The sequence below is a fragment of the Myotis brandtii genome, unplaced genomic scaffold, assembly GCF_000412655.1.
Source record: "Myotis brandtii unplaced genomic scaffold, ASM41265v1 scaffold274, whole genome shotgun sequence".
NCBI lineage: Eukaryota > Metazoa > Chordata > Mammalia > Chiroptera > Vespertilionidae > Myotis > Myotis brandtii.
Window position 1 is genome coordinate 2,393,348 of NW_005360425.1, and position 12,430 is coordinate 2,405,777.

Sequence of the window (12,430 nt, forward strand, 5' to 3'; positions counted from 1 at the left end):
CCCATCCACCCATCCATCCATCCATCCATCCATCATCCATCCATCCATCCATCCATCCATCCATCATACCCTCATTTATCATGTTCATGTTCTCATCCATTTGCTCACACACTATCTATACACTAATTTATTCAACTAACTATGCGACCACCCACCTAGCCTTTTACCTATTTATCCTTCCATTCATCCATCTAGCCAGCTATCTGTCCATCCATCCATCCATCCATCCATCCACCTCTCCACCTCACCCATGTTACCCACTCTCCCGTGCACATAGCCACTGGTGAAATCTCAAACCTGGAAAAAGTAACTTGACAATGAATCATTCAGGAAGCCCTGCCCTACTCCTTGTGTCTCAGACTATAGTAAGAACTTCTCCTTATTCTGCAAACTCCTCCCTCCAACACCCCATTCCTCCTATACATATGCTTGTCTGACATTAAGACACATGCTCTTTCCAGTAACACTAACCATAAAAGGAGACAACATTTCCTTTGGGGGCTTGAGGGAGTGTTGAGGTTGGTAGGCTTTTTGGAAAGACACATAAAAGCCTTCAGTGGGTAAAGGAACAGAGTGAGGAAGATGGGAAAGGACACCAGAGAGCTTGGCCAGTTAAGGTGAGAAGTGACAAGAAGGCAGGAAGCCGGTGGTGATGCTGGTTTCAAGAGGCCCTTCTCGCCCTAACCAGTTTGGCTCAGTAGATAGAGCGTCGGCCTGCGGACTGAAGGGTCCCAGGTTCGATTCCAGTCAAGGGCATGTACCTTGGTTGCGGGCACATCCCCAGTAGGGGGTGTGCAGGAGGCGGCTGATCGATGTTTCTCTCTCATCGATGTTTCTAACTCTCTATCCCTCTCCCTTCCTCTCTGTAAGAAATCAATAAAATATATTAAAAAAAAAGAGGCCCTTCTCTGCCAGCTCCAGTGTCAGCAAAGTCACTCCCTCGGCCACCTTCAGGCAGAGGGTCTGAATCCACTTCCCTAGAATGACCACCCACTGCGCTGGTCCTAAATCTTGGGACCCCATTCACAAACACCCCCACTCACGGTCCTTGGCCCCCTTACGCTCTGTCCTTCTGTGAATCTGTGATTCTGGACACATCCCTGAAAAGCTTCCCTCTGGCATGTCTGGGACAAGCAGGGATACAGGTAGGGTCCCTTCTGGAATCTCAGGCCTCTCTCCCATCTCCCAGGGCCCGGCCACCGGAGGCCTGAGTTCCTATCACTGGACCGAGCTGTGGTCACCACCAGGGAGTGGAGTCTCACACACCTATGGCTCCTGAGTCATCCTGCCTGCCCCGGCTCCGCTGGGAGCCTTAATAAGCCTTGCTTCAGGGCCAGTCACTCAAATCAATTAATGGAATTGTTTGGAGCAGCCATTCAGGGAGATGTGCCAGGATGAAGAGACTTTTTTATCAGTAAAATTGGCAAGAAAGTAAGTTTCAGGCTCACAACTTTCAACTGCAGCCTTTTCAAAGGAGTAAATTGATTTTCCCCAACCGAAGATACTTAATCTTGAGAATTTAACATTTCTGTACAAGAAAATGCATGTACGTATATATCTATAAATATATCAGTTCCGAAGGGAGCTGAATCCCGGGGAGCATGTGGCGATGTGATTCCATGTGAGACCGGGGGTAATTTCCGTGTTGGAAAGGAGACCTTTCCTGCAGTAATTAGCTTTCTTATCCCTGGGTGTGGAGTCTTTGGCTTTATTGGATCTTCCTACTCAAGCAGTTAATCATGTCTCTTGGCTTATTTCTGTGGGAGCCAGGAGGTCTCCCTAAGTCCGTTGCTTCTGCCTGCCTGGCCAGGTCAGACTGCTGACCCCCCAGGCTGCCCAGCAGCAGCCCCTGTTGTCTGCACATACCCCTCAGGCTTGCCCTTGTGGGGCTGCAGGCTGGGCCCTGAAGGGGGGAGTCAGGAGGTGAGGGCTGCAGACTGGGGTGGAGGTGGTGGGAGGGGTCAGCTCCACAGTATAAAGTCTGGTTTTAAACGCCAGCTCCATCTGTAACCACAGGCAAGTGACATCACATCTCAAAGCCTCACTTTGCACATCTGTAAAATGGGGGTTAGCTTAGCACAGAGCCTGGCCTACGAAGTGCTCAATAAGTGCCTGGAATCATTATTTTTCTTTAAGGCTCAGTTTTCTCACCTAGAAATTGGGGGACAATAATTTCTGTAGTACAGAGTTACTATAGGTTATAATGACACAATACTCAGCGAACGCTGACAGGAGCCACGCACGGCATTGTAATAAGTAAAGAATGTCGAGCGGAATTTTGATAAACTGGAGAGAGCCATCGGCTCTCAGCTCCTGACAATTGTTGCTTCGTGGAAGAGCTGGCTTCTGTGATGCTTCGTCTTTCACATTTTCAAGAAGCTGGAAATGTGAATTTTTTAAATGCAAAGATCTCCTCTGTGGGCTGAAGAAGCCTGTGTATCACCGGTTTCAACAATCAACAATAAAAATAGTGTTTATGGCATATGCACTGTGTCGGGTAGAGTTCCAAGCTGTTTATGTGAATTCTCCCATTTAATCATCTCAGTAACTATAGGAGGTGGGTACTATTATTACACCCATTTCATAGATGAGAAAACTAAGGCACAGAGAGGTCCTCAGTAACTGAGTGTTTTCCATCACTGCCGGCATCACTGGCCCTGCCCCCAGCACCTGTTGCTGCTCTTCTGCCCACTCTGGCTCTGCTCTGTTCTGGCCTCTGGGTACCTCCTCAAGTGCTTGGCTCTGTGCAGAGGCAGATGGCCATCCTGTGACAGAGGCACCATGACCTCCCCAAAGGCCCAGTCCTGAAGGACCTGGGAGAATGGGAAGTCTCCAGGTGTGCTCTGCCTGGACTCTTTCCAATGTACTGTTGGGACTTTGGGGCAATAGGAGGAAAGGGTCCAGCCTGCTTCCCCATCTGTTGGGCCAGCCAACTGGAGCAGCATCCAGAGGAGAGAGCCTGGGACTTATGTGTTCCTGTGTGGCTGGCGCTGCGCTAACCACTGCACCATGGCAGCTCAGTGAATCCTCTTGCTAATGACCATACGGTGGGAATCAGTATCCATGTTATCCAGGTGAGCAAATACAGGCTCAGAGATGTGACTTGCCCAAGGTCACCCAGAAGAGACAACACCCAGGACCCCAGTCCTGGTCTGTCTTACTTTAAGACTGAGGAGACTTAACTGTGCCAGGGTCACCCCACCAAGCTCTGCCTGGTCAGTGCATTTTGGTCTTCCCACCCCACTGTCGATGGAAAACAGGGAGAAGGCACCATCAGAGAGGCCAGCAGACACAGCAGGAGAAACGGAAGCTGAGGTCGGGTTGCCCCCTGAGCCCTCCAGCTCACAGAAGAGTGCAGAGCAGCTGAGAGGGGGGTGTGGTGGACTGAATGGCCTCTCCAAGTGCCTTCCAGGCTCCGGTGCCGGGATGGGGCAAAGCTGTGCAAGGGGGAGGGCTTGGCAATGCCAGGGACCCAGAGAGCCTGAAACTCATGGCCCCCAGCTCCCATCCTTTTCTGAAGTGGCTCTCCCACCCACATGTGCTGTGCCCCCCCCCCCCCCCCCCCCCCCCAAGTAACTTTTTATAATCTTGGCTCTCCTCCCAAAGATGACCAAGTATCATGTGAGTATGCACAGAGGACATTCACTCTGAAAATTCTTGCCAGAAGGCTGTCTCCTAGAAAGGCAGGTTGAAAAATCCAGTTGTGCCCCCGCCCCCCCCCAACACCAAAGAGGGCTCACTCTTGGGAGAAGCTGTCTTCTGATAGCTTCTCCCTTCACAGCTGCCCAGCCCTCCCACAAAGAGCCCGCTTCCTCAACGCTCTCCTTCACATTTTGCCTACATAGTGTTACAGCCGACCGGTGCTTTCAAAGGCCTCCTGTTTCATCTCCTAATTAATTTTCATCTTCCAAGACGGAGGGAGGACAACACAGGAGATGCCGTTTGTGATGTCCGCTGCTCCTGACAACTCTTCAAATGAAGTTTCCTTTGGAATGATGGGGCTGCCTCCAGCCATGTGTCTCCTGGGCTGCAGGGTGGGGGAGGGGAGCTCCCCCGAGCGAGCCCAACACCCCACTTCCTGCCATTGTCTTTGGACAGGAATGGATTCTCCTCACTGAGTTCTACTCTCAGTTCGGGGGCTTTTTAAGGTGGTTTGCAGCCTAAGCAGGAACACAGGTTAACCTCAGCATTGATGTTCATCTGCTCTGGACTCTGGGACACTCAGGGGTGCCCCCTGCTTGGCTCCTGTCCTCAACAGGCCTCCTGCATTTGCCCCACTCGGCTCCTGCCATCTTTTAATTCCATCCTTTAATTCAACAAGGGCACGCGTGAACACACACACACACACACACACACACACACACACAGACACACTTGGTTATCAGATAGACAGTCTCATTTATTATTTGAGCAACTGTTCTAGGCTGGGGATCTGGCTCAACTGACTGTGGCTTCACTCTTGCCCAACTGACTCCTGGAACGTGAACACACACACACACACACACACACACACTTGGTTATCAGATAGACAGTCTCATTTATCATTTGAGCAACTGTTCTAGGCTGGGGATCTGGCTCAAATGACTGTGGCTTCACTCTTGCCCAACTGACTCCTGGACTGCCTGGCTCTTTAGGGAGGTGCTGGACACAGTGACAAAGAGCACAGGCATGAGAGCCAGCAGGCTTGGGTTCAAATCCCAGCTCTGCCTTTCACTAGCTTGATGCTGGGCAAGTCAGTGTAAACTCAGGTTACTTTCTGAGGCTACTTTCATCATGTGTGAGATGGAGCTGATAATAAGTTATGAACTTCTACCACTGATGAGAGAACGATATGAGCGAATACAATAGTCCTCCCTTATCCGCGGTTTCGGTTACCCACGGTCAACCATGGTCCTAAAATATTAAATGGAAACCTCCATACATAAGCGATGCATGCGTTTTAAATTGCACATTGTTCTGAGTAGGGTGATGAAATCTCGAGCGCTCCTGCTCCGTCCTGTGCAGAACACGACTCGTCCCTCTGTCCAGCACACGCACGCTGCATATGCTCCACAGTTAGTCACTCAGTGGCCGTCCCAGTTATCAGACCGACTGTCACGCTGCCGCAGTGCTTGTGTTTAAGTAACGCTTATTTTGCTTAATAATGGCTCCAAAGCGCGTAGTGATGCTACCAATTTGGATATGCCAAAGAGAAGCTGTAAATTATCTGCATGTCTAGGAAAACACAGAGTACATACAGGGTTCCGGACTATCTGTGCTTTCAGACATCCACTGGGGGTCTTGGAATGTGCCCCTGTGAATAAGGAGGGACCGCTGTACAGGCAACGTGCTTGGAACATTGCCTGGCACCTAGTAAGTGCTCGATAAATGTTACCATTCTTGTTGACTTTGCCAATGTCTCCTAGACATCCTGTGCGTACTCCCGGCACTGACCCCTGTTCAAACCCACTGCCAACCTGGCCATGTACACTCACGGGCAGGGGAGGGACAACCCCTCCAGAAGACCCGAGAGTGGGTGTGACAGAGGGCACTTCGTGTGCAGACAGAATATCCGACCTATGTCCCAGTTCCATCACCAATCTGCTGTGTGATCGTGGGCCAATCACCCAGCCCCTCCGCTTCTCTAGGTTAAACTCGGGTTTTCTTCCAGCTCTAACATGGAAGTGACAATGAGGCCATAACCTGGCCTGGGGTGGGGGAGGTACGACCATGGAGGGAAGAGGGGCAGGGAGAAGTAAGTTTGTCCAGGGATCTTCGGGGAGGGTGCTGTGTGCTTTCAGCTCCTGGTGTGGGGCGGGGCTCATGTAGCCACACTGAGGTCCTCTCCGCCTACATAGCAGTCCCACTGCTGCTGCCAACGAAAGGGAGCCGGGCCAAGGAGAGCGTCACTGGAATTAAAGCAGGAGACAGGAAGGCCAGACTTCAAGAGGAATTAATTGGGAATCAGGAGAGTAAGGAAGTAGAGCTGGTCCTGTTTGGGGACATGGAGTTGCTGTTTCTGGCCGAAGGCCCTTATGAGGACAGGCCCTTGAGCCCCAGCATCTCAGCTGGGTGGCAGCATCTGAGTCCCTCCCCTGTCCTCCTCACTGTGCCATTTGCAGAGAAGGTGGGTGAGGACAGAGCAGGCTGCAGGAGGTACTGCTTGATGCCGGGGACAGCGGCTCAGTGGGGAGCTGGGACTAGGCTCTGGGAAGCCAATCTGAGCATCTTAGAATGGAGGGAGGCAAGGACATCCAATCAGCGGCAATGAGCCTGCACCGGCCTTATTTATGCTGCTTCCCTTTGATCGGGAGCCCTGCTTGGAGACGCGCTCATGAGTAATGCATGAGAGATGCTCTGGCTCAGTCAAAGGGCTGGGCCACCGCCTGAGGATAGGCACGAGCAGGCACACCACATGCACACACACATACATGCACACTCATACATGGATCATTACAAACACACGTAGACACACATGCATGCAGGAGCCATCACACGCACACAAAAGCTATTACACACACATGAATGGGCCATTACACAACACATAGCAATCACACACACATAGGCACATCCCCCCACTCACACTAATTTAGGCACACCCATGGGGACATTTAAAAAGATGGACATGCATATATTCTTCACACATATATACATATAGACACCCTGGCACCCACTTGTAGACATTTATAAGCACATATCCACACACCCAGGTTAGAGAGATACATATACACATATGCTCACCAGTACACACACATATGTGCAGATACTCATGTTCACACACAAACACACTTGCTCCCACACAGGCAGACTCTGTGCATGGGCACACATACATGTATCATATATTGCTATATGTACACATTCATGTAACACATACTCACATACTGCTCACACTCATGAACAAACATAGGGTCCCAGAGAACTCCTAACATGCCTATGACCACACTTTTCTCTTTCCTTCACTCTAAATACATGGTAGTGACCTCTTAGGAAGGCCACGCCTGCTGCTTCACAGCGGCAGTAGCAACATCTGAGACAGGAGCCCCTTTCCTGCCTCTTCCCTCTTTTCTCTTCGCAAAGCAGGTGCTTCCATCCTCAAGGACAGTGGGGCTCCGAAGCCCAGGAGGCAGAAGGCTTTCCCACCAACCCCTTCTTCTCTCCCACTCGGGCCCCATTGGAGGCTCAATCCTTCACTCAGAGGATTAGCCTGGAAGGAGGCAAGGGCTGGGGCTGGGAGCCAGGGCCCAGAGGAAAGGGACACAACCCAGACTTTCAGACTGATCGAGAGCAGTTGACTAATACATAAATGAATGAACAAATGGACCTATAGCCCCAGAGTTCCGAATCCTGACCATTTCTGAGAAATAGTTGGGACAGTGGTTCTCAGAGTGTGGTCCCTGGACCAGCAGCATCACCCGGGAACTTGTTAGGAATGCACATTCTTGGCCCCACCCTAGGCCCACTGACCCAGAAACTCTGAGAGTGAGGCCCAGCAACCTGGGTGTGCCCAGCCTTCCCGGTGATTTAGATGCACACCCAAGTCAGAGAACCATGGCCCAAACCATGGGCCTTGGAGGAAGGCAGACCTGGGTCAGCATCTGGCTTCTTCAGCTGTGAGTCCTTGGACAAGTCACTGAACTACTCTGAGCCTCCGTTTCCACATGTGTAGAGTGGAAGTAGTACCTACTCAGAGGATTTGTCATGGAGGTTACATGAGGCAACCATTTAGCACAGCGCCTGGCTCACTGTGAGCTCTCGGTGGTGGTAGCTGTTGTTATTATCACTTTAATTTCCAGAATAACATTTACAGCTACTGGTTTTCAGGGTCAGCCTGTCAACCCTCAGCTACTCGAGCAGAAGGTGTCAAAACATTGGGAACTGAGCCAACACCTTACAAAGCAGGCGGAGCAGCAAAGTCACGGCCAGATTCCTGTAAGAGCAGTAACCTGAGCAGGTGACAGCGGCTTTTTCTGGACACAGGATTCGTAGAGTGTAACACGCTAAGGAATGTATGTAAACACTCTCTTCCAAGGAAGAGAGGGGGACGTGCCCCCTGCTGCCCTCTAAGTGGTAAAGCGCTCACCCCAAGCCCAGGCCAGCCTCGTGGAGATGGATGGATGCCACTGAGACCCAAAGTCAAGGGCAAGGATGCCACTGGCCCTGGGGCCTGTTTTTGCATCTGGCCTCACTTCCTCCTCCAGCCTCGTCTCCCCACCTGCCCTCTGATGATTTAAGGAAATGATGCACACTCACGCGGCTTGTCCCAGGCCTAGAAACCTCTAGGATCTATGTTGGGACCAACCCAGGTGGCCACCTCACCATAACTCTCAGAAGTTAATGATCCCCAACAGGGAGGGACTAAGCCCTGGGGATTTCTGGCCCTGGCTCTGTATGTGTAGGGAAGGCCAGTAAAGGGCCAGCTTGAGGTGCTGCAGTGGGAGGGAGAGGGCCTCACCTTGAAGAAGGTCATGGTGGCCCCGTCCTTGACTGCCCCATACTCGATTTTGGTTTGCTTGGCCAGGTCATCCGCAGAGTCGATGGGTGATTCCATGCGCTCCACGGTCAGAAAGGCGGCCAGGTTGGCCGTGTAGGAGGAGATGATGATGAGCGTGAAGAACCACCAGATGCCACCGATGATGCGCGTGGACAGGGCTTTGGGCATCAGTTCAGACCCTGGGAGAAGGGAAGAGGCAGGTGGTCTCTGACAATGTCCAGACCAGGGCTGCTCGGGTCCTCTGGGTCGTGGGCTCCACTGACGATCTCATGAAAGCCGAGGCCCTTACCCTGGACGAGTGTTCTCAAACTGTGGGCCCTGGGCCAGCAGCAGCAGCATCACCTGGGAACTCATTAGCAATGCACAATCTCAGGCCCCATACCAGGACTTACTAAACCAGTAATCTCAGGGGTGGCGCCCCATAACCCGGGCTTGATGAGCCCTCCAGGTGATTCCGATCAGACTGAAATTTAAGAACTGCTCCTCTAGAACCACAGGCACATGCGCAGCATTTCACAGGCCTGCCAGACCCTCTGATGCATGTCCACGGACCCCTGGATGGCCCCAGGTTCTGAACACTTGGGAGGAGTCAGGACCCCTGGGTTCTGGAGTGAATTCTGCTCCCGACTCTCCGTATGATCTTGTGCCAGACACCTCCCCTCTCCGGGACTCTGCAAAGCACGAGGAATCGTCCCTCCTCTTCCCAGCCCCACACAAATAACGCGACGCTGCGATGATATAATTTGAGGAGAAATTGTGTTGGAAATACAATTGGTATACAAATACAAGATTGCTATGCGGGGCTTTGCAGGAAGAGAAAATCAACATTTTTTGAAGCTCTTTGCAGAAATAGATAACTCTTCCTCCCCGACCTTGGGTGTGGAGCACAATTTAGACGAAACCTTCTAACTGAAGTAATTAACTGGGCGGCTTTCAAGAGATTTAAATAGCAAGTGACTCCTGAACTTTGCAGAATATTTGGACCTGCAACCTGAAAAGCATCTGCTTTGATATGGATGATTTTTTTTTCTTTTATCAAAGAAATCACTCAAGGGAGAGGTTTTCAAATACACAACGATTTTTCTCCCTCTTAATGAAAACCTTGCGGGAATACACAAGGGGCCAGGGCTTTGAATAGCAGCAGGAGACGAAGAAGAGAGGCTATTACTGCACTGAGGGGTTTCCAGGTCTTTCCCAACTGTCACTGTGCAAAGATGATGGACGCAGAAGCAAGGTGAGGCTTCAGGACACTCATTAATAGCGGGGACAGCTTGAGGCACTTCCCTTGAGAGCTGCCTGTCACTTCCCACCAGGCTCCTCAGCTTCCTCACCAGCCAGTCCCCCCAGCCCCACCTGCCTGGCCCTCCCCCAGCCTGAAGAACTAGAGCTGCCCCCAAGGCGAGAATGACTTAGTTGTTTGCTTGGTGAGCTTTGCCAGGCTCTGTTGGACCCCTACCCAGGCCCAAGTCCCTACCCTGGGCTCTGTCATGGATGGGACATCATCGGGGAGGGGGGGCAGGCGCAGTATTTATCTTTCCTCATCCTTCTTCATTCAAGCGCCCAGCACAGGGCTTGGCAGCTGGTGGGCACTCAGGACCCAGTGGGATAATACCATTCACTCACTCATTCATCCATCCATTCAGCATTTGCTGGTGGATGTCTACTGAGGACCAGGATTTGTGCTGGGCCTTGAGGATACACACAGATGAGTGAGGGACAAGGACATTTTCTTGGGGTCCTCCTCCCTCTGAGCCATGCTCCCTTGTCACCGATGTCCCTTAGTGGGACCCTAAAGGTTTGGGTTCCCCCATTTCCTGAGATACGAGGCTCTGGACTGACAGGCAGAAGCAATGGGCACATGTTCTCCCTGAGGGTGTTTCCTGGCTGGGGGGCCAGTTCCCGGTGCCACCTCCAGCCCAGGGTGTCTCTTCCCACATCCTTGAAGCTGGAGCAGACGCACTGCTCTCTGAGATACTGGAACAGCTGCACGTGTTTCCAAAGGGTGGGCCACCAGCCCAGGGCCAGGTACACTGCCCTCCTTCGAGAGGATGGAAGGACCAGTGTCCTTCCATGTATCCCACCTCTCATGACCTCAGGCTAAAGTCCAGCCTCAGACATGGCCCTTCCTCCTCCCAGACTCCCCACAGCCAGGCAGCCATGGAGTCCTGTTCCTGCTGCATCCTGACATCCTCTTAGTCATTCTCTGTCTTTTAGCCCCATGGCCACTACCCCAGTTCAGATCTCACCGTCTCCTTCCTGCAATGGCCTCCCAGCCAGCCTCCCTGTCTCCACTCTCCCCTTCCTCAGCCCAACTTGGTTCAGCCCAATGCTATGGTGGTGAGACCACTGGTGGGTCAGCCTCCGTAAGAAGGATGCTCTATGTCCACCTCAGTTGGAGCAGGAGGAGCTGGGGATGAGCCCTGCATGACATGGGTGGGGGCAGCTTATCTGCTTTAACCCTAGAGCCTGAGCTGGCCCAGAAACAGCAGTGGTGAAGGGTGGGGCCCTGGGGCAAGGGCACACACCTGGGTGTCCAGCTGTCGCCAACCCCGTGATGGCTCAGCAGGTTGGAGGCTGTCCTGGAGGGTGGGCTGACTCTGCTGACTCCATAAAGGCGGAGCCCTCCCATCCCCCCCACACACCCAGGGAGGAGAGGCCCCCTGGGAAGTGGGGGTCCCCCGGGGGAGGGGGCACATACCTTGCTGCATCAGGGACCCCATTCCGAACCAGAAGCTGTTCAGCAGAGTGAAGTTGTTTTCCACCACCTCGGAGCCAGGGTTGCAGGGGTGAGCATCGTACCACTCGTAAGGGCTGAACCTGCAGGGAGGACAGGGGAGCAGTGAGGCCGAGCTGCAGGGCGACGGGAGGGAGGGGTGTCCGCGTCACACCAGCCCGTGGTTTAGCGAACACCCAAGTGCTGACCACTTGAGCATCCATTTCCTCACTGTTCTGCTGGGGAGGCCGGGATGGGAACTCAGGGCCGTTTTGTTTCGTTCTTTATGGTTAGTGGCTTTTGCTGGTTATAAAAGTAATTCAGTAGCATCTCTTAAAATTAAAAGTGCACAGGCCCTTCAACCTAGCAATTCTGCGACTCATTATCCATCCTAGAAAAAACACGACCACACGAGCGTAAAGAGAAGCGCACGGAGGTGTTTATCAAAGCACTGCTTGTAATAGCAAAAACACGGGAAACAACGGAAATGTCCTTCAATAGAGGAGCGATGAAATCAACTGTGCCACACCGTGCTCTGAAACGTCATGCGGCTGATAGGGGGGAACGCGATACTTCTAGATGTACCCGACGGGGGAAGATCTTCAACACATGTTTGGTTAAAAAAAGAGTGATAAAAATAAGAACAATAGGATGGCATTTATGTAAATAGATTCCCCAAGACACAGCTATCTACCTCTGTATGTACATTTGTATTTAAATGCATATAAAACATCTGGAAGAATCCAATTCTGAAAAGTATCAGTGTTTTCCTCTAGCGAGGGGAGTCAGCGTGGCAGAGGAATTTTAGGGAAGCCTTTTGCTCTATATGTATTATATGAATTTTTATTTTTTTAATCCTCACCCGAGGACATGCTTAGAGAGAGGATGGGAGGGAGGGAAAGGGAGGGGGAGAGAGCGAGAGAAACATTGATAGGCTGCCTTCCATAGGTGCCTCGACTGGTGATCAAACCTGGAACGTGGTCTTGTGCCCTGCCTGGGTGTCAAACCAGCAACCTTTTGGTGTACAGGACAGAGCTCAACCAACTGAGCCACTCTGGTAAGGCGTATAATATAAATGTTTAAAGATGAGAATGGGCTTTTGAATGATTTGTAATATTATTTATTCATTTATCATTATTTATTACTATTTTTGTTACTTATTTATATTTTTTAATTATTCATATATTACTTAAAAACTTAAAGCAAAAACAAAAGTAAAGTACATTCTTCATAAAGTATCCAAACAG

General features: G+C 51.5%; 1 protein-coding gene across 2 annotated transcripts in view; it reads right to left on the reverse strand.

Moving 5' to 3' along the window:
- GRIK3 (glutamate receptor, ionotropic, kainate 3) overlaps window positions 1-12,430 on the reverse strand; it is a 212,981-nt gene that overhangs the window by 13,509 nt on the left and 187,042 nt on the right. For both annotated transcript variants that reach the window (XM_014541556.1, XM_014541557.1), the window contains exons 12-13: window positions 11,169-11,287; window positions 8,432-8,649 (exon numbers count right to left, since the gene is read on the reverse strand). In XM_014541556.1, coding sequence (XP_014397042.1) covers window positions 8,432-8,649; window positions 11,169-11,287 — 337 coding nt within the window. The remainder of the gene's footprint in view (window positions 1-8,431; window positions 8,650-11,168; window positions 11,288-12,430) is intronic.